This window comes from Aquila chrysaetos, chromosome 3 (assembly GCF_900496995.4).
Source record: "Aquila chrysaetos chrysaetos chromosome 3, bAquChr1.4, whole genome shotgun sequence".
In the NCBI taxonomy this organism is placed as follows: Eukaryota; Metazoa; Chordata; class Aves; order Accipitriformes; family Accipitridae; genus Aquila; species Aquila chrysaetos.
The window spans coordinates 59,863,702-59,886,346 of NC_044006.1; the positions used below are offsets into that span (position 1 = coordinate 59,863,702).

Genomic DNA, 22,645 nt, shown 5'->3' on the forward strand with positions numbered 1-22,645 from the left:
TTCCTTTTTAGCAAGGCCCTAAATTCAAGGATTTGATGAGATCATAGGCTCTGACGACTTCTACAACTGTGGAGTTATACCTAACAGCTCATCAGACTAACTTCTGCAGTTCTGTGAATTCAGACTGTTTCAACACCAATTTAGAAGCCTCACTCACCATTTTTACTAGGGCTAACTCATGCTTTTTAAAAACAATGACCCTTGTTAACAACAGGAAATAAATCTGTTTTCATTTAACATAATTTCCTAAATTTTTATATCTGCTTCCTATCCTATGCAATTTAATACACAAACAACTGCAAGGAAGAATAACGCACAACTTCTGAATGACAGAAAACCTTAATTTTTCTTCCAGTTGTTATCAGAGAAAAAAAAACCACCAGCTACAAAGCATCAGTATATATTCCTAACGGGTTAGTCTAACACTGCTACATAGCCTTCTTTAGGAAGAGATACAGAAAGTTTTTCTTTTAATAAGGCTCACAGGTTGCACATGTTTATACTCTAATCATCATTTACACAGCAACACACATATATATTCACAAAACTAAAAAAAAGAAAAAAAGACTAGCTTTTACTCTTTTCAGAGCCCATACTGTTCTCCTGAGCTACAATTTGGTCATCCACCTACAGGAAGATGTTTTCATACATTCAAGAGGGACAAGATCACAAATGCATATAGCTCTTAAGATGAAATACCTTCTCTTCCCCAGCTGTTCCCTCAATTGCTTGTAAGCAAGTAAATACAACAGACAAGAAATAATATGTATGAAGTAGCAGATATGTTATTTTCACATTTTAATAACAAAAATAATTAAAAATAGCTTATACAAGGAAAGAAGTCAACTCAGTGCTTTGATGCTTGTTAAATCGCGTAAAGAAAAAAGTTCACTCTTATAATGCATATACTGCATGCAATAAATGCAATTATTTTGTACTGACACAGTTCAAGATATTCTTCAGTCTATTAGGTTTCTCTTGCAATTTTTTTCCCCCCACTCTCAATTATCTAAGTGGTACAATCAACAAAGGTGTATTTTAGGGAAGCAAAAAGTCACTTTAAAAACCATCAGATGCAGCTACATTTGAAGGCAGATCTCTTCCTTTTCTTAAAGGAACTACTTACTGCTTTATATTGTTGCTTATCAAATACGTAACATTTCCTCATGGAAGAGGTCCATGTTCTGTCAAATTATCTTAGGCTTACTTCAACATAAACGAGAGCAGAAGTCAGTGTTATGCCTGCCTGATTAAACAGGATTTGACTCAAGCTTTTTGAGTAGTTGCAACCACAACTCCTGGTAATGCTGGTATTTATATTGAATTTATTCTCCCTTGATGCAAGGTTTGTGCAGAGTTCTCTATCACCATAAGTAATATTCACTTCTAACAACTAGTTTTACTTTTGGTATTGTGTATTATTTGACATATAAAATCTTACAAATACACTTCTCTAATTCCGATTTTTAACATTGTGGTTAAAACTTACAGTCTCTAAGCATCAGGCATAGAAAAAGCACTGATACCCAACAATAAAGTTCCAGAACAGTTTACATGCTTACATGAAGATTGAAATGCAGTATCAAAACACAGCCCTTCAGTGCTTGTGCCCCCATAGTAGAGAGACATAACACCTGGGAGTAACCACTTGAAGTTTACAAATGTCATCCCAACCAGGTTGTTAAAATAGTAAACAATCTATTAATTATTGTTAGTGAGAATGCCAATCATTTTCTATTTTTAGTGTCATCATTGCCCTTCTCTGGTTCCTGACCCTTCCAGCACAGGCTTCCCTTCAGTTTACACAGTTGTGCTCTCTCTGATAACATGTAGGAGTGAGAATATTGTGGGGTTTACTCCCCCTTCCTGAAATTGAGTATTTGTGGTTACAAAGCAAGTACTAAGTAATCTCTGACTTTGGTTTTACAGAAGTCTTTCGAAATGTATTTCCTAATTATTGCCAGAATACAAAACTCTCAGGAATCTCTAAAAGACAGTCAACTATTCCTAACAACTCAGCTGTTAAGAAAAAAAAAAAAACACCAACAACAAAAAAATTCCACAAAACCAAAACCCCACACTCTTAATGCAAATTTGCAGTAAAGTATTAGAAATTTGCAATAAATATCTAAATGTATGTGTTCTCTAATGAGTTCCAACAGAAAAATATCACTCAAAATGATTTGATGAAGTATTTTTAGTATTCATAAACTGAGGAAACAGTATTGTTTACAATAAAAATCTGGCTTTTAAAGCCACACATGCTGTGGTTAAAATTTTTTCATCCTACATTTAACATTTTGAATGTAATTTTAATACACATCAACAGTAAACTATACCACAAACAGATTTAGCAAGTCTTTTAAAGTAAACACAAAATAGTGGGAATAGGAAAGCAAAAAAAGCACTTTTGTTTGTGCCTTTCTAGGCAGAGGAAGGGAGATTAAATTTGCACTAACGAAGAAGCCAGTGCCAGCCTCGAATCTGGACAGGCCTGCAGACGGGATGTTGTGACTGAAGTAGTACTGCCTGTACCTCAGCAGGGCTTAATCACTCCAGCAAAACACTGCTACAACCTGACGGAACAGAGATAGTATATGCCTATTAATCTAAAAGCCAGAAAGAACATGCTCTCACTTATTTGTCGTTATGAACATAAGCTCAGCAATTCTTGCACCCATTTGCAAATGCGTGTCAGATTTCAAACAGAATGGCAAACAGCCCTGAGAGTCCCTGGCCCTCTCTGCCAGCTCCCACAAGAGCCCAGAATACATGATCTGTCCCTTTGAACAGGCCCTGTATGTTCAGATGGCAGCCTGCAAGCCTGAATGCACAATCTTTGTTCTCAACAATCGTTTCAGTGAAGGGGCTCTGAAGTGAGAAAGACCACCAGGTACAGTGTCAAAGGGAAAACAAAAAAATGAAGTGAAAATAAAAATAGAAACCATGGCAAGGCATGACCAAATGGAACATAACATCAAAGTAGACAGGCATCCAAAACAAAAAACAATTATCAACCAACATATGAGTTACCTAAAGGAGTCAAATTGCATGTCCTCAATTCTCCCACCTCTGTATGCAAAGATACACAGAAGCACTAGCTTCTCAGTCAGCCATTCCGTTTCTTTGTCTGACCACTAATCTTAAAGCCAGAGGACAAGTTTTTCAGTTCTTGATCAAACCTTGATGATTATAGCTCTATATTTCCAAAACCTTTAACTGGCTAAAAATCCTAGTTTCTGTTGCAACTCCCTTACCAGTGATGAACATGGGCTATGCTTGGAGTCTTCCTCATGACAACCTGCTGTGCGTACAGGTCTACGGCTAAACATTAAATGTAGATGAGTTAATATTGCATTCCAGTGCAAACACCATATGGGATACAGTGTCCCAAAAACATATATAATTTCCCAAAATTGCTAATACCTTGCATGTCAGCATTAGCACACTATAAAACCCTGCAACTGGAGCAACTTTTTTGTAAGCTTAAGATTTCTTCTTTATAGTAAGTGTGTCTCATTAAAGGTGTTTTCTGATTTTTTTTCCAACGGCAAAGTGGTTCTTGCTGTTCAATACCAGTAAGACTTAAATTAAAGGGATTTGTTCACATATAGCACATCAAGCGCTGTACACACTAACTGTTCCATCAACTGAACTGAGACGGCAGATCCCAAGCCACAAATCCTAGCCCTCTCTTGGCATTTTACACCAACCTATAAAAAAAGTTACAAGGAAATAAGTTGAACTTTAACCATGCAGCAATATGTATACTGAAGTAACTGAGAAAGCATTGCAACCTTGCTTAGGCATTCATAACGGCTATCTACGTTCAAGCAAAGATTATGTCAGGCCTGCTGTGATTAAGGCAATCATCAGTGCAAGTGCATGTTTTCTAGCAGTTATATTTTAACTGCAACGTATAAGTATCATGCAAAACAACAGGCAGAGCAGTCCATTTTGCAATTCCATACCTATTAGTAGTCCCCAATGAGACAGCTTTAACATGATGAGCTCCAAAAGCACCACAGGCCTTGTTAGGGCTTACCACAGTAGGGATAGGTGGATTATGACAATTGCCAGTGCCAAAAGACCAGCAGTCTCAATACGATGGAATTAAAAAGCAGAATTTAATTTTTACACTTAGACATGTGGTTTCCTCCCTCATCCCACACTGTATGAACAGTATTAAAGGACAGGTTCTCAAAAAACGGCCTCGTTTTCAGTCACGTTTTTAAGAAGGACATCAACAAGAATAATGGATGATTAAATCTACATACAAAATAAGAATCATAATTTATCACAAAGTCTTAAATCTTAGTATCTTCTGTTTTCTTACTTAAGGCTCACATTTTGTCCTCACCTAACCCCACCTGTTTTAAGAGGCTGTGCGAATCTCTTAATTGAGGTGATGGCAGTAAGGAAAATCTTACAATACCATATGTGCCACTTTTAAACCAAGACAAAAGGGTGAACTGAGGATAGCAGTAAACTAAAACCCAGTGTCCTAAAAAACCAAGACAAAAAAAAAAAACCACCCCCACACAACCAAACCCCACCCACACTTCCACACTTTAAGTTCTGCAAGTTTAAAATCACTCTCTTTCAATTTCAGCAAACAAAAGGTGAGCATCTATATAAAGGGCATCCATTTCACAGCCCTACACAGCTTTAAGTCAGTTTTCTGCCTTTGGCACAATGTGCCCTAACTTTGAGAAATACAAAAGCAAGTTTGTCTTTATTTATAAAGTTCAAGACAGATCTTAGAACAAGTCCACTGAAGCTGTTATATATATTTTGATGAATCTTACGTTACAGTTGTTTCACAGGCATTTATTACTATTAATAGGGAACAGAGAAAGAAGCATGACAGTTCTGCGTTAAAAACTCCGTGCTGCAAGTCCAAACATGCAATGGTGCCACCACAGGGCATGCTATGAAGTTTTTAAACTAAACACACAGAGGACCATTCCAGCAACAAATGCTACGGGTAGAAATATGTTTAATATAAGCCGCTGTGTATAGGCAGGTGGGTGGCAAGGACTAGCTGCAAGGAGGCAGAGGCCAGGCCCGTATTTCTACTAAAAGGCACCAGGGCTTGAGTGTGACAGGGCGGGGCGGGGCGGAGGGGGGGGGGGGGGGCGCGAAGCCGTACCCCAGTGCCGCCCAGTGAAGCGCTCCCGTCCCTCGGGGACAAGGCAGACAGGCGTCAGGACGAGGCGGAGACTGAGCGTGGGGGAGACACGCCGCGAGCTGACCACGGGGCGGGGGGGGGGGGGGGGGGGAAGAGGACCCCACGGAAACCGCCGCCCCGAGGGCGAGGACGGCGGCCGCTCCGCGGGGCGGGAAGCGGAGCCGCCGCCCGGCCCGGGAGGCAGCGGAGGCGCCCCCGCCTCCTGGCGCAGGAGCGACGACCCGACTGCGAGGCGAGACCTCGGCCGGGACGGCAGCCTCTCCTCCCGCTGCCGGGGAGCCGCACGCCCGCACCGCTCCCAGCGTCTAACTCCCAGCAACTGCGGGGCGGGCAGGAAGAGAGAGGGAGAGAGGGAGGGAGGGAGAGAGAGAGGGAGGGAGCGGCCATTAAGCCCGCTCCAGCCAAGCCGTTCCCCACAGCGGGAGGCGGCCGCCCTGCCCGGCCCTGCCCTGCCCGCCGCCGCCGCGTACACGCAGCCCGCGCCCCGCCCGCCCCCGCCGCTCCTACCTGGCCGCCGGCGCCGTTGCCGCCGCCCGGGGGGGGGCTCGTTGTCTCCATCTCCGCCGAGTGGCCCCGCTGCCCACCGGGTCGCCATTATTTCATTCCCGGTTACAAAGGAGGAACAAATCCTCTGGAGCCCACATCGGGGAAGGGAAGGGAGGGGGGAACCAGTGCCAGAGCCACTCGCGCACTCCCGACGCGACGAGGCCAGCCCCGCCGCCGGGGGAGGGGGGCTCGACCCCTTCACGCAGCTGCCATTGGGAAGAGCGCCGGGACGGCCCTGGGCTTCAGCTGCACTCCCCGGCTTCTGCCTTCATGGCTGGAGGAAGAGAGAGAGAGCAGATGTGTCAGTCCTCGGCGCGGGGCCGCCGCTGCCGCCTCCTCCGCCACCCGTCCCTTGTTACGCTAATCACCCGCTCGTCTTCCTCTTCCTCTGGCTCCTCCTATCCAGAGCCCCAGCCGCGGGGAGGAGAGGGCAGGCGGAGAGAAGCGGGAGGCGCCCGCTCCCTCCTACTTCGCTACACACAGGCTTTCGCGCCGCCGGAGGGAGCGGGGACCGGGGAGCGCTGCCCCGGGCCGCCGAGGGAGGGAGGGTAGGCGGCGGGGAGCCCCGGCTGGCGGGGTGGCAGGCTTGGTCGCTCCTCGCCTTGGCCCAGCCGAACTTTGATCAACTGGTGGAGGACGGGGCAAGGCACCGAGGGGCCGCTCCTCCACCGGGCCGGGCGGAAGCCGCCGCTTGTTCGCGGCTCTCGCCCCGGCCGTCACCAGGGGCGGCGGGAAACGCACAAACTCCGGTTAGGAAACGGTAACAAAGGAGCGCTCCCGGCAGCAGCGAGGCCGAACCCCCTCGCTCGGCGGAGCCGGGCTTTTGTCTCTCACGCGAGCCTACCCCGCTCGCAGGCGGCTCCCTCCCCCCGTCTACGTAGCCGGAGCCGTCCGCGATCAGACCACCGCGCCCCACGCCCCGCCCGCCGCCCCTCCCTCGGGCCTCCCTCGGCACAGACGCGCCGTTTCGCCCGGGCAGCGGCAGCAGGCGGCTGCTGCGGGCCGGCCTCGCTCCCCCGCTGCCAGCTCCGCCGCCGCCAATTAGGGCGTCTCGGCGCTGGGGGCTATCGCGCCGCGCCAGCTGCGCCCGCCGCGCTCCCCCGGCCACCTGGGCACCGGCTCGGGCTCGGCGTGAGGGGGAGCCGCCGTCGCGCCGAGGAGCTTCGGCCAGCACCCTCCTGACGGCGCGGGGTTTTCCGCGGCTTAACCGCTTCCCCCGCGCCGGTGACCGCGATCTCTTCCCCGGGCCAGCGCGGCACCTCCTCGTTGCCCGCGGCCTCCGCGCCCCAGCACGACCCTCCTTTTCCCCCGTCCCGTTACACGCACACCCCCCCCCCCCCGGGAAGGCCCCGGGGCCGCCCCAACGCCTCACGGCGACCGCCGCCCTGTCAGGAGCGGGGGCGGCAACCGCCCCCAGCCCGCCGAGCCCGGGCCGGCAGCGCGGCCCCGCAACGGGCGGCACCGCCTCGCCGCCCCTCACGCTGGCCCCCTCTTACTCGGCGACCCGCGGGGCTCCGGCCCCTCAGCCCCGCGGCGGTGACGAGGCGTTCCCGGCGCTGGCGGCTCCCGCTGCCTCCGCCGGTGGGGAGTCCGTCCCCGTCCCCTTCCCCCGCCCCTAGGCTGGAGGTTTCTGTTCCCTCCAAAAATCCACCCACCTCCTCAGACGACACCGCCAGGGCAGGAACTGGCTCCCGGCTGCCTTCCAGGGCACCCGCCCTGTGGCCGGGGAGCGCAGAGCCCCGGCCCGGCCCGCACCCCGCCACTGGCCTCCGCCCCCCGCCCGCCTGCCCGCCAGCACCCCCTGAGGCACGCCTCGGCGTTTTCTGCTCCCCCCGAGCGTTTTCCTGGGGGGGGGGGGGGGGTGTTCACACAGGAATAATCTCAGTTTTTCCGCCCTAACTCAGCATTGAGTGCTTCTATCCGCAGCTCCGACCTGCACCTGGCTTCGTGAGGGCTCCCCCGGCGGGGCGGCGGCAGTCACGGCCGCCCCTCGGGGCCTCTGGGACGGGGCCAGGCTGAAGTCCTAAGGCCGCCTCTCGGCGTGGGGGGAGCTTGGTTTTGTTGTCTCCGTGAAGGTGGTAAACGTAAACATTTTTTGTACTTCATCTATCGTTATCAGAGTGTGTGATTTATTTTTTTCCTTTTCCAGAATGGGGATTTTCAGCGTAGAGGCCGGACAAGTAATATCTCTGTGAAAGGGAACAAAGAAAAACAACGCCTTTGTAAGAAATGGTAAAGGTCTTGTGTGAAATGAAACGTTATGTCTTGTTTGTAATCTCAAAACAATAATGATGTTTTGGGTTGTGGTGGGTTTTTTTACTATGCTACTTTTAAGTGATCTCTGAAAAGAGGTGACTGGCCTGGTTATCCATCAGCAACGGGCATCCACATCAGGTATGAGTGTTGGTATCCCGAGAACCAAGGAAAGAGCTTACATCCAGTAGCTGGAGGAAAAGTCTCAAGGTCCAAATGCTGATTCTTGTCAACCAAGGTCACATCTGCTGAGTTTAAAAGCGTGTTACAACTTGAGGCCTGTCACACTGATTCAGGTGCTTACCTACAAGTCTGTGTGCTGCCATGGATTTCATTAGGCGTCTATACAGTTAAAAACCTGTAGTAGTTTCTTGAAGAGTTTGGGTTCCTCATAAATTTCTGATGTTAAAGACTACTTTGTGGCTGAACCTGACTTGGACCAGAGATTATAAACACATATTTTAAATAAGCATACTGCTGTCCAGTTAGCAATCCACAGACTGGTTCTATCCAGCTCCCTAATCATTTCTCACTGTTATACAGCATTTAAAGATTTATTTGCCATCCAAACCCTGAGCAAACTGTTATTATATAGGCTGGTCCATGGTTGTCAAGAAGTTGAAAAGGCCAGAATTAAAATAATTTGAGATTTTTGAAGGGTGGAGAAGGGGAAAGGTCAGGGCACTTTTCCTCTTTAGAAGCTGTTATCAGGCTACCAAGAAGTGTAGCTGTGTGCTCGGCTGCATACTGCTCTCTGCACTATAGTCATCATGTCAATCTGCATAACGTCAAAAATCCATGAGGTATATAAAACCAGTTCTATGTATTCATAATTAGTTTTTCTATAGGAGCCCCAGTACTGACTCCAAATCTAAATTAGCATCATAACTAATATCTGTGTAGAAAGTTGTCAGATTTACAGAATGTTTCAGAGAGATTAAACCACAAGTAGACTCTGAATGATCATTTAGTATCTATCAAGTCTATTTATATCAGCACAGCTACATCAGTACAGTGACAAATCTTCCATTTTTACTTTTCTTACATTGTCAATCAATTTCTCTAGCTTTAGCTTTCAAACTATAACAGGGAGATGAAAATACCACAGAGGAAAATGTGATCCTAGAATCACAAATTACTTCATAGCTAGGCTGAGGAAATAGATCTTATTATTAACTCTGAGAAAGTTATATTTGTGTAATTATCAAAAGAGTATTTACACTAGCAAATCTTTATTAAACTGTGTACTTAATTTTCTTCCTCTTAATCACAGTGTTCTATTTTTTTGTGGCAGATGTTTTTGTTTGAGACGTTGGGGTGTTTTTAGGACTTTCATATACAAGGCTATGCTGCTGTAATTTTTCATTCTAAATAGGGTGTCATAGTTACAACAGAAAAACTTAAAGAAGGAGGCAAGCTTTCAGAAACATGCTCGTTATCTCTGGATTCATAACACGCAAGCAAAACCTCAGAGTCCCTTATCCACCCTTGAAAGTGATTTAATAAAAGAGGTTGCAAAAGCAGAATTAGGGTAGCTGAAAGCTATAATTTCACTTTCTCACCTTCCAGTCTGAAGGTGTTGACACATACTCAGCAGACAGCTGTAGAAGCTTAAAGTGTTAGCACCATCCTACTGTTTATTATCACTCCTTGCTAAAGAGTATCATCCCCCCAGGAGAGCTAGTGCAGACATCTTTGAGTGTATCATCTCAGCCACTTCAGTGCAAAGTCTAGCAGCTGAATTTAAATTGCTGGGCTAGACAGAGTTAAGCCTGCACTGCAGTCCAGGGGCTGAGGTATGCTCAGTTGTTCTGTTCTGCCAGGTCAGTAATGGTACAATTATGGGGCTCTATCTTCTTAAACTATCATTTGCTGAATGAACGTGATGATATCTTGAGAATGTAGAAATTCTAGAGGCTAAATTGTGGACATCAAAATTCACTTGGCCAGGTGGACTGGAGGACTGAAATTCATTATATTAAATACGTTTTAGTTACCTGCCTCCTTCCCACATGATCCTTAACATCTGCCTCTAGCAGGACCCAGGGGCATCCCTTTCTCTTGCATGTACAACATGTGTTTAGACATCTAATCTGCGCCCAGCCCACTGTGAAGCAGCTCACTTCCCAAGCGGTTATGTTGTCCTTGCCGTCTTGAAGGCCTCTCTTTTCTGCAGCCCACCATGATACGTCAGACCTGAGGTGCCATGAGCAGTGAGGAGGCGCAGCCATAGCCAGTCCCAGATGCCCTACCTTTGGGTTAGAGAACAAAACGAGCGTAGAGAAACAGAATTTAAAGTAAGAGCAGGTTTCTTAGACGACTGTTTAGATTGGATTAGGGTAGGGTAGGGTAGAGTAGATTAGATAAGATAGGCAGTAGTGGGAGATAGCAGTTAATCTTGGGTATTTTGTGCTGGGATAAAGAGAAGACTAGAAAGTCTGAAAAGTTAAGTAGGAAAAGGTCTGAGTTTAACAGTGCCTGACTTTGAGGATGAAAGGCAGTGGGAAGAGATATACCTCTAAGCAAGTAGATGTTGGTACTGGTGTTTGGTCTCAGAAATTGTCACTTGTAGGAGCTGCTGAGATAATGATCACTGATAACACTTTCCACCATAGACCCCAGCTGCTTAAATCTCACGGTTAGAGCCTGCTTTGAGAGGTTCAGGCTGAACATGGACACCTCTGCAATCTATCGCCTCTGTTTTGGAGGTAATGAATGCTACTACCTCGCTGAAAGTGTTTGCGAGCACTGCTATGAGCACCCTGGCTACAGACTTTTGAGCACATGGCCAGAGCACAGATTTGCATCAGTCTAACAGCTTCCCCACTCCCGAGTATGTTGACAGGTGCCCTGCATGAGAATGATTCATTAGATTCTCCCCAGAGTGGGAGATTGAGAAGTGGATGACACATATATTTTTCATTAATTGATATTTCCAAGATACTACAGGTAGTAGACATATAAAAGCTATGAAACCATGACTAGAGCTGCACAGTAGTATGACCATTGTCTGCAACTGTATTTGCTTTACAGAATTCTGCACTGAGATTCCTGTGATTCAGTCATGATAGAGACATCTGTTTCCTGTCCAGCACTAGTACATTATTCACCCTAGGCATCACTAGCGATGGCTGTTTTCTTGGTAACTGTACCACAATATTCCCCTTTTACTCTATGGATGTTCCTATCACCTACACTCTGGCAACAGAAATAAATGTCATCACTGCCATGCCTATGTCTTGGCTCCCATGTATACACTGAACTCTGACCAAAGTGTCTCCTTTCTTTTATTTCAATCTTCTCTTCACAGGAGATCACACCTACCTCACTTGGCCCCAGATGCTGATGCTTTTCAAGTGCTCCAGAGGACTGCCAAAGAGAATTGCAGCCAGACCTGCCACTGGGTCCATAGTAAGAGAGGATTTTGGCATCCTGAAGCCTCAGTCATGCCATCTCCACCAGTCACAGGGTGATAGGCAATATCCCCTAGAAGTAACACCATTTTAAGCGCATACAGTATTTTTCAGGACTTAGCCTCAGGGAAAATCTCTGCCTATCTAAAGTTGTGGTGAAAAGGAGGCATTGGCCTACTGGAAAGCCAAGGAGGATGCTTAAGATGTGTAGTGGGGTGTGCATCTTGAGAGTGTTAAGGTGTCTGGAACAGTGGTCAGCTTAGGACCACTGATCAGGGACATCCAAAGATCCTGTGAACAGAAAGGTAGCAACAAAAAGTAACAGACCTTGCAAGAGGTGACCATCAAGGCACGAGAAATGAGATAGGACATGAGAGGACTATACTTACTTCAGACATCCAGAGAAGGATTAATCTGGAGCAAAATTCAGGTGGATAAAGTTAAAAGAAAATGGATATACTACAAAAAGAAGAATGTATTGAAGGCATGGAAAAAATGCATAGCAGGGGCTCCAGTCTGAGATACGAGGTTGCTTGCCAGCAGTGCCCATGAATAATGAGATGTGCAGAGCAACTACAGGGCAAGCCTGCAGGCAAGGGTTGGGTTCAAACAAAGGGGAAATGAGTGCTTGCACACTGAAGCAGACCAGAGTGGGCATCACCAGGCTTGCTGAATATAGATGAGGGGGAGAGAAAGAGATTTTCTGTAAGACCAGAAGTGTGTCACTGCTGACTTTTATGTCCTCAGAATTTCCTCCAGCACTTAGCTAACTGGTCTGATGAGCAATGCAGCCTCTTGCCTTCCCCCGTGATCCTCCTTCTTGCCGTAACTGTAAATGACTTGAGGCAACGAGACAGTGTGACATTGCATTAATGCACAGCAGGTCCAGGACCATGAGGTGAAGATCACTACTGGGTGTGCTCAGTGACTCTGAGAGGAATATTTCTGGCTATGCTGTCAGGACCCATGTCCTGAGACTGGCCACTGAGTAGAGATGTGCATGGGAAGATGACTGCCCCTTCCATGCAGGAGCTACCAGGGCTTATCTCCTATCCTGTGCCAGGACAACTCCCCCACCCGCTTCTTTGAGGACACCTCAGCATCTTTCCAGTAGCAGCATGAGACTGCAGAACTTATCCCACAGGGTGAGTAATGGCCCTCGTGTCCTCACCTGAAATGTGTGTAGAAATGGTCAGGCTGTCTCTTCCCATACCAGCTGTGGGATGATGATGGTAGATGGGGGGACAGGTGGTCTGCCAGGCATCATGGTTTTGGGTCAGCTTTCTCTGAGGTAGGAAGCTGCGTCTTGCCTTTCAGTGCTACCTGAAAGAGACTTCTTTTTTATCCAGGCTGTGTGTTGGTGTTGTTTCCTGGCCCTTTTTGTTCTCCTGAGAGGCAGAGCAACTGTGTGTGTGTGAGTGTGCACGCGCGCGTGTGTGCACTCGCGTACGTATGCCTCCAACACCTTTGCAAAGAGGAGGTGTGACATGACTGCAACAACAGAGGAGTATGTCTGTGCATAGACTAAAACCCAGGGTTTGGAAGAGGAGACAATGAACTGCATACTCTCAAAATACTTTGTGGGTTTGAGGGTACCAACAGAGAGCAATATTATAGCTTGGGTGGACATCTGGGCATCTAATCCTTATCCTGCTGGATTTTAGGGAGAAAGGAGCCATTTGGCTTCTGGCAGTTGTCTACTTTTGGGAACCAGCTAGCTACCCTATGAAAACCAATGTCTCAGCTGATGTGTCTTCCACTCTTCAGTGTAGTCTTCTCGAATAACAAAGCTGAGGTGTGAAGGGAGAGCTGTGTCTGTCAGGATGCTCCTCCTCATGGAGTCAGGGTGACAATGTCCAAGGCACAAAGGGAAGCCATGAGTGGACAGCAAGATGACTCTTCCTCCTGGCCAGCATCACTGATCCATCACCAAACAGAGAGGAAGCTGCGTTCGCCTAAGAGGCTCGTGGTACTTCATTTCCCCTCAGAGCAAGGATGACCAAGTAGTGAGGTAGGTTATTCTTTCATGAGAAATGTGTCCAAAACAGAGGTGGTGAAAAGTTTTTGATGTTTTATGAATTCACAACCGAACTTGGTACTTATTAATGCTCGCATGTGTGCCTGCGTATAGTCTCCCTGAACTGGACCCAGACGTGTTTGTGTGAGGCTACCAACGTGCACCAAGGCAGGCTGGTGCACAACTTTTACAGTGATAAACCTCAGTTGTTCACACCAACCATCCCTGCTATTCTGAATCAGGGGGCTGATACATTTTGGTGGGTTTGGGCACTAGTATTTCAGCTCCAACGGCAAACTTGGTACTCTGTAAAGAAATATGAAATTGTTCAGGCCTGCAGGAGTTTACCATCATCCAGCCAGAGACAAAAACAATTTCGAGTATAATTCAGTTTGCCCAGGGGAATGAGTTGCAGTGTAAAATTTGAGCAAGCAAGATTATGGCTAGGAGGAGCCCAGCAGAACTCACTTTACTTTTAACTTGGGTTCCTAGCAATGAAAATCTACTGAAACACTCTGAAACCATAAGCAAAGCAAAACTCTTGTTTTTCATGTTTTGCTGTTGGAAACTGTCACTGTGGAATAACAACTTGTTTCTGAAAATGCCGTGCCTGTTTACAGCAAGATTTCCTAATTTTGTAAAGGTCTAGGGGAAAAAAAATATTACTCCCATCTCTTCTGCATTCACTTAAACTATCTAAATTCTTTCATTTGTTTTAAATTAGAGGAGCCAGAGTCTAACAGATAAAGTCATCAGCCTCAGTTCTGCTGAGGGTTTATTCACTTTAGGTCAAACAATGTTAACTTGTTTTAGAAAGCCAGCAGGGACTATTAGATGTGCAGCATTTTCCCTCAGAAACCCTCCCCTCCCACACATGCACAGTTTAAAAGAGTTCAACACAATAAATATCCAATCTATTTAAAATTGGCCATGACAGAAAAGGTTTAAGTGCTCGAATGGCAGGGAAAAGTGAAATGGCAATTTGGCTTACCTTAGCTCCTCTGCTGAAATAACAGCTCTGTGTTCGGTTCTGTGCTGTCAACTGGGAGGTGACAAATCAGCCCTATTTTGTAAAATGTTTAGTTTAACTACTGAACTGAGAATTTCAGTGGAAGTAGCTGGTGATGAATTGACAACAGTGTTATCACTCTCTCCTTGCTTTATCACATAATCAGCAGCTTGATCCGCTGATTAGTGCAACCTTGGTTTAGTAGCACAGAGGTGCTAACAGCCGTCTCCAAAATTCAGGCTACCCATCTTGTATTTCTTCTGACTGTCCACAGCTTCCCTCTAGTTAGATGAAGTGTGACAGCTTTCTCCATTTAACAGATCTTCCTCTATAGCTAGGGCTGGATCAAGATAGCTTTCAGGCATTGAGAAAAAGCTCGGGAGTAAAAAGAATAGATTTATATCATAGGAATATATTGATTTCATCAGATCCCTCCCTCCTTCCAACAATGATGTGCTCCACCCAAAGGCTATGTATCAGTTGCTGCTTTCTTATTTTGCCTATTCTGTCCAAAGAGCCTTTACTTCACCTTGAGCTCATCAGAACCTCACTACCAGATACCCTGTAGATACCAGGTACTTGGCTCTTACTGGCTTCTAAACCTGACTCCATGTGCTGCTACTTAGCCGACTGACCACTGCTCAGCTCTCTTTTCACTGAAGAGAGAGACACGAGATACTCTCTGGGACAGCAGGAGCCATCTAAAGGCCAGAAGGTCTCTAAACCTGTAAGCTGATTACTATTTATGGGGGCTAGGCTCTGAAAGTGATATTACACTGGGTTTTTGTTTGTTTGTTTGTTTGTTTGTTTTCCCCACTGCTTTCCCACCACCCATCTTCCTGCTCTGGCTTTTTAAAAGTGAGATAATACATGGGGAGGCAGTATGCGGGAAAGCATGACACCCCCCCCCCCCCGCCGAAAAAAATCTGTGAGGCAAGCTGGATTGTATTTATGTCTGTATGGTATGAATTTTCCAGAAGAGGCTGGATTAAGAATATGTTTGCTATTTTAACAGAGCTAAACTGTCACTGTAGCTTCCTGGAAGAAATATTACAAATTCCCCAGCAAGCTACATCCTACTTCCAGAGAAAGGATTGTCTATGAATGCTGCCTTCAAGGAAAAGAAAATACTGGATTCATTCTCTTTCAGTGTTTTACAAATCCTTTGAACAAATGTCAAATGCTGCAGAAGATACTGGCTGATTAGAGTTAGAGATACTATCTGTCTAATGAGTGATTCTGCTCTAGTTTTAGGGACCGACAGAGACAACTGCGGGAATTAGGGACACCTGACGCTTGGTTCAGGTTCCAAGTAGCTCATCTGCCTGTACAGAAAAAAACTCCATAGAAACCCAGCCATGTAAATTATTGCAACTAATGAACAGAAATGCTCATTAATTTTCTGTAAACAGGCTATGTTGACTGCCTATGCAAACTGTAGTATATAAAGAAGAAACATACTTTTGAACTGACTGAAGAAAGCATTGAATATAACATGTTTCTAGTGTGACTAAAGTAATTGTTAGCACCCTCCACCAGTTTGTCCCTGTTTGGCAATGGACTTAGAGTTGCAAATCTAGACAAAAATCAATCCAGAAATCTGATCAGCAATAACAGAATGCTGGGAGAAGTCGAAATGAAAGTAATGAGCTAAGGAACAAAGCCACGTTTACAGAATATTTTCAGTCCAGTCTTCTGCTGAGACACCCTCAGATGTTCATTTCAGAACTGCTTTCCCAGAAGAAAGCAGCAGCCAAATATTTTAACTCATTAAATATACTTGAACTCTTCGCTGCAGTATTGTGCTGTTTCACATGCACCAGACTCCAAATGGCTCCATGTGGATGCAAAGTATGTCCACACAAAGGTCATTTGCAGGATTAGACCAAAGCGTTACAAGGGAGACAAGGGGAAACAATCCAAGTTAATTTAATTCTCAAGGCTGTCCTTAAGCCCTAAGCAAAATACAAAATGAACTCTGAGCACAGTAATGCAAAGTATTTTTCCCCAAAGTCTAAGGACAGGGCTTAATCTTTTTGATACAGTAAGAATGGTCTCCTTTTCACCAAGTGGGGATGGACTATTAGATTTCAGGACTATACAACTGCCTGAAGTGAGGGCCACAAGTGTTATACAACTTCTGTAGAGGTAATTAGCCTTAATAACTGGATCTGATTAATATAAAAAAGAAATCTAAAGGGAAAACCCTCCTCCTTGATACGCTGTATTCTTATTTGCTGTTCTCATTCCCAGACCTGTAGGACCAGCTGCAGGAGCAACAGGTTCCCTTCCATTTGTGATGTGTCAAGCTCCTCTTTTGGAAACATCCTAAGTTTTAGAGAAATCTTGATGAAAGCCAGAGAAAAAGCAAAGATTTGCACCAGTCATCACGTGTCAAACTTCTCTATTCACTAAGACTTTTTTTGCACTGTTAATAGCTTCTGTGTTTATTTAACTTGCTTTCACTTATTTATTGCTTTTCTTTTACAAAGAAGCAGTTATTAAAACACTGCCAGCACAATAATTTTCTTAAAGTTTAGTCATATTGCCTTTTGAACTGTGTGATACTTCTGAAGCACAAAAGAGTTAAAGAAAAATAAACAGATTACTGCAACTTTCTGCATTTCAAAACAGAGGTAAATAACAGCTGTGCAGAGCTCAAGTCCCCTTCCAATAGTTAGCTGCTTTAGTGAAGGGGATGAACTGAGTGGAAACACTGCAGCAGTCATCTTTTGGCTTTTCCTCCTGCAAGAAGTTTTCTGACTCCAGCTCTGAGGATTACACTCTTCTTGATCATGACAATATTTTTCTTACAAGAACAAAGATGAGGGCAGAGAGTGAGGCACGCTGCTTGGATCACTGGGAAAGGATGGTCCATGCTGTCCATAGTGTCTCCTGAAGACAGCTACCTCAAACAGCTGTCTACTTTAGCTATACCCAGAGCCAAATGGTTATTTCACAGACTGATGGACTATTGAAATAGTGCCCCACCTTTTATGCTACTCTGCATTGAAAGAGTGTATAGAAACAACTGACCCAGCCAGAGGATATACCAGCTATAGGGAGACTGGCACTTCTGGGCAAGGGGATTGTGCTGGTCCATGATACTGCTCCTTGCAGCATCCTCTGCAGAAGCGTTGCTGGAACACTGTATTACTGTCAAATGTGGCACTCAGTGCAGAGCAGACTGGCAGGCTGCTCTAAACTGTGTCAGGGCTCACTTGCCACTCTTCAACAGACAGTGGGTCCACTTAGTAGCTAAATATTTTGGTTCTTCCCTGATGAATGCCAGAGCCTTATTCTTGTAATCTACAGTCTAGACTATTGTAGTCTTTGCTCATTTTACATTTGCTTCCCCCAAGCCTTTTCAGCCTCTGCTCATGCAATTTCCATTGACTATGCATAAGATATGTGCAGAATCTAAACGTTCCTTAGTGTATTGGCTGGAAATGTTTTAATTAAATGGATCTCATACTCCATCTCTCCTTCTGGCTTTTAATGAAAATACTTGCTTTTGGTTCCAATTCAGAGCAGGAGCACTGCTGAAATATTGAAAATGTTAATGGATTAGCAAAGCGTATGCTCGGTACTCTTTCAAAAATATGAATGTCTTATTCACCTTTAATTCAGCTCACTGCGAAGACAAGAATGAGGGGGTCTTGTTGTGGATAAAGGTGTTCCAGCATGGCCACTGTTGCTAACTCCAGGTGCAAGCAAATCCTTACAAAGCTGGCTGCAACAGGACTCTCTTTCTGGGCAAACAGGGACCCTCATAACACAGCCCCCTAACATCCTGAGGCAAGGAAAATTTTCTGCCTGCCTTGTGCTCTCCAAGTGCACTGGATACTGAGAGTGGTATTCATGTCACCTGATTTTACCCATCTATAAATTATTCATTTGCTCTAAGCTAATCAGCTAGGCACTCTCAATAGTCAATGAAGAGACACAGAAGCTGACCAGACACGTTCATACCACTATTTAAGATGGCTTGCATCAACTCCTTAGGATTCTTGTTTCTCTCCACTGACTTCTGGGAGAGCCCAGACTACTGTAACTGTAATGACATATTATTAGCCCATTTCCTTTTTGTCCACCCTCGTATTGTGAGAATTACAATAAAAGTAATACTTTATTCCTGTATATAAACCAGCATCCTTTGATGACTAGCCGGGGACAGCTGTGCAATTCTGCTCTATATAACCGCACATACACAAGTATTAATTATTTCTATATTAAGAAATAAGTATGACATGAGTTAACAGTAAGGCTTTCATCCAAGTATGTAAGGGGAGTTTTCTGCTGGTAGCATTGCTGTTAACCAAGTATATTAACTGAGACATTTCAATTATGTTAATTAGTTATTTCCTAATTATTTGGCTTATCACTTTATAAATTGTCATGCTGTTTTGTGGAGTGAGAACAACAGTGTGACTGTGCTGCAGGATCTGTATTACTGGAGGTTTGCCTTTAGTAAGGAAGGATTTTTCACTCTGAGCAAGGCACCAGGACTTATATTTTGAAAGCTTCTGTAAAAGAAAATATTGATTTTCATTTTAGTTTCATTTATCATGTTACAAAACTTAGCAGTTTGTCTGTTGCGGACTATACCAGGGATGGTTGTGACCCTGGAAACAATATGACTAATACATGTCATTTTTATTGACATAGAAATTGGGTCCATTTAATAGTAGTAAGGAATTGAGCAGTGGTGTCTAACTACTGTAAGAAATTCTTAGAAGATCTGTTTCACAATTGACTTGTGTGTAAGTCCAGAGAAAAGTAAAATACTGAGACATGACATAATTGACCTCTCTTGAGGTGAAGAGTTAAGCATCATATACTATGTGCCAAATGCATTAAAACTGAATTCAAATCCTGTCTTTTCACAATACACACTCTCACAAGGGTTGGGGTTTTTTTGTTCATTGGAGAGCTGTTCTGTATGTCAGCATCACAAAAAGATTTTCAGTACAGATATTCTCTAAACTATTCTGTAGCAAGGAGTGACTAAATCCTTATCTTGTTTACTGCTGGACAAGATAGTAGTTGGAGATGTGTCCCTTTCATAGAACTGGGACTGAAAACCAAAGCCTTCCTCCAGCAGGTTATTTTTCAGTCCTCGTGGCTGTAAAGACAGCCTTTGGTGTGTGACTTGAACTGAGACCACTGCAATTACTCTCCTGATGCTGCCAGCGAACAGCATGAAACAATAACTTTGTTATCCAAGAACTGCCACATTTATCACAGATAGGTTGTTAATTCAGAAAGCAAATACAACACAGGGTTTTAACAGTATGTCTGTCTTAAGGTTGAATATATGGGAAGGCACGCCAGAGGTCAAAGGTGCCGTTGACTACAGTTGTGGATTAGAAAAGAAGTTTTGGAAAGGAGATGCCAGTGTGATCAAAAATAGACTTAGTTTTGTGAGCATTAGCACTGCAGAAACTGTGATTCAGGGACCCATCTAACACATGCAAAAAGCATTTGGCAGCAAGAAAGGCCTTCAGGAGAAACCATAGTATTTCAAAAAGTGCCAGAACGTGTAAGTAGCTGGGTGCGGCCTCTGTGGATCACTTGGTAGCAGCTCCTGCAAAGTGCTCCAAAGCCTGTGCATCTCTCACTGTACGTTCTCATTTATCTACTTGCCTTTGGTGTCAAGAAACAGACTGCCGCGAGTTCCTGGGTACCAAAATTACAGCTACCCACTCTCTCGTTATAAAACCCTCCTGTGACAGCCGTTAGAATGGAGCAGTGCTGGGGGAGAGTTCTGCAGCCCACTGACAGCCAAGAAGTACAAAGGCAGCATCAGGACTGTAAGATAATCCGTACTGGATATTGATCGCTATTTCAACATGCATATATGAAATAATGAATATAGTATTGAATATACTGTGTATTTTCCTTTTTAATGGCAAGAAACCCCTTTTTCAGCTTTCTGTGAGGTTGACATCAAAATGCTGCTGTGTCACAGGACCTGCAAATGCCACTTTTTCAAGACACTTCTTGATTAGCAGGGTTTCCAGTAGTATAACTATGTCAATGAAGTCAAATAAACTAAAAAGCCATCTCACACACTCTTGTATTAGCCTGTGGACAGATCAGGCCTCATTACTTCTTTTATGAAGCTGTAGTGGTATGATCACACTTATAAAGACCTGAGGGCCTTTGGGGTATTAGGAGCATGTTAGACTTCCTACCCTATGTTTATTGTGAACTTCAGAGTTTTTCATAATTTTCCTTTTCTGTGGAGAAATCCCTACAAATATAGGAGCCAATTTCTAGTCATCCAACTGGTCATACACGTAACCTGTAATTACAGAATTTGTATTCAGTGAGCAACGCTCACAATGTTTATTTTACCCATTATATAACTGGATGGAAGTACATGGCTCCATACTTATTTCAGGCTAAAAGCATGCAAGTGTTTAGCACCGAACGAGAAGAGTATCTTTTCCTGTTTTACCTCCAAAGCAGTTCTGTTATGAAGATCTATTCCTAAACTAGCACATAGATGTCACTTAGAGACAGGTTGTAATGGGAAACATTCGCTTTTTGGCTAGATTAGTGCATTTAAATGGATCAATGATGAGATGCAGCTGTAGGGTGGAGGCTCTTTAAAAGCTGCACTTCTCAGTGCCAAATATAATGAAATACGGATGACTTCCAGCTAACTTATTGTTGATCTTTATATGAGGGGAAATTTTGCAACATGAGTAGTTGATACTGGGCAGCAGTGCTGTGGAAAATCAAAAAAGATACATGGTAATTATAAAGATAAGACAGATAAAGAGAGGAAGCAAAAGCTGACAAAATAGGTAAAGTAAATGTGAAATGAGCTGGAGGCACTCAAAGATAAGTAAGAAATTAGAAACTAAAACTCTTAGCAAAAAAAGAGATTAAAATAACAGAAAGCAAAACAGAAGAAGTAATGAGGAAATTATCAGTAAAAGACTGGGTGCAAGCAGAATAATCATTATATAAGAAGAAAATTCTTCAGGAATAAACTATAAAGCTATACAAATTCAGAGCTAAGATTAGCCTGTTTCTGAACTGATGACTTACCGACACAGGTAAAATAATTTATTTTTTTGCTATGCTCTACTCACAGCTCTTGATTTGGATTGCATTACTTAACTAAACTTACATGCTCAGATATGTAAGAAAAGGAAAAGAAAAGGAAAAAAAGAAAAGGAAAAAAAATTATCTTGAAATAATTTAGATCAATCTTCTTGCTTCCCAAGTAATTTCCTTTTTCCCTCTATGTATCTACCACAGCCATTATCAGTTTATTTACCTTGTCTCTGACTGTAAGATGGGAAACTCTCAGGCATCTCGTGCTAATCCAACAATAGTTCAAAAAAAATAAAGTCTTTTGCCAGCTGAGAAATGCAACACACCACGTGGAGCTGCTCAGCTGAAAAAGAAATAACACACAAAAAAAGCCCCTGACCTATTGTCCTCTTCTGCAAACTGTAGAAAATGAAGACAGTTCTAGAGATAACAGAAGTCAAATAATTTTTATCGGATCCTTAAAGTTAAAGAAAGTTATGTGGGTAATTTCAAAAGAAATCCTCAAAATGTGACCGACCCAGTTTGGGTTCTGCTTTCTTCAGCACTTCAACCCCCGAAAATGCATTGTAGTAGAGTTCAATTAGTTGGAAAAACATCTGTGTGTGGACAGAAAGAAAAACTGTGTGGACTAACACTGCTAATGGGATAACCTGTAGTTTTACATAACAGAAGGCTTGAAATGGGCTGTAAATGGACAGGAAGGTCACTTGTAGCTTCTCTGAACTTGCCTCATCATGCTCATTGCTTTTCCAAGCATTTGCACAGCTGTATCAAAGCTGATTTTTTTTTAAAAGTCTGTGTAGCTGAACCGTGGGGGTTTGCTAAAGACACAACCATAAATGAACCATTTTCTTGGCCTGCTGTTTTTGAGAACTGGAAATTTGAGTCGTTTATGGGAAACAATATCCTTTTGGAGGCAAATCCTGACTGCATTAACTCTACGTGGAGTTGGACTGTCTCTCACGTGTAGAAAAGAGTAAACCATGACAACAGAAGCTGTTTCTAGCAAGTAGCTCTCGAGAAATTAGTGGGCTGTCTATGGCAGTCCCTGTTACAGCAAGGCTGCATAAAGCATTTTGCATTTTAAATTGCTTCAGCTCTGCCATCTAGGGGAGCTCAGCCCAACAGGGTACGTGGTAGAGGAA

The 22,645-nt window shown here is 44.3% G+C and overlaps 1 protein-coding gene and 1 long non-coding RNA gene across 6 annotated transcripts in view; one reads left to right on the top strand and one right to left on the bottom strand.

Annotated features, from left to right (window-relative positions):
• The window catches only part of ARHGAP21 (Rho GTPase activating protein 21), a 125,172-nt gene extending 117,655 nt beyond the window's left edge, over positions 1 to 7,517 (bottom strand). The window contains exons 1-2 of one of the 3 annotated variants that reach the window (XM_030008519.2): positions 7,393 to 7,517; positions 5,699 to 6,011 (exon numbers count right to left, since the gene is read on the bottom strand). In XM_030008519.2, coding sequence (XP_029864379.1) covers positions 5,699 to 5,749 — 51 coding nt within the window. In that variant the 5' untranslated portion in view covers positions 5,750 to 6,011; positions 7,393 to 7,517. Of the gene's footprint in view, positions 1 to 5,698; positions 6,012 to 6,105; positions 6,591 to 7,233; positions 7,341 to 7,392 lie in introns of those variants that run through there. The other 2 variants (XM_030008518.2, XM_030008517.2) reach the window with 2 other exon arrangements.
• Positions 7,518 to 7,594: 77 nt separating this feature from the next.
• Positions 7,595 to 18,865, top strand: LOC115339109. 3 transcript variants are annotated; one of them, XR_003922641.1, is made up of 5 exons: positions 7,595 to 7,815; positions 7,887 to 7,969; positions 11,301 to 12,548; positions 13,171 to 13,414; positions 16,683 to 18,865. It is a non-coding gene; the product is annotated as an uncharacterized LOC115339109 (long non-coding RNA). The 3 variants fall into 3 exon arrangements; XR_003922642.1 differs by having other exon boundaries at positions 7,595 to 7,812; XR_003922640.1 differs by having other exon boundaries at positions 7,595 to 7,969.
• Positions 18,866 to 22,645: the final 3,780 nt, after the last annotated feature.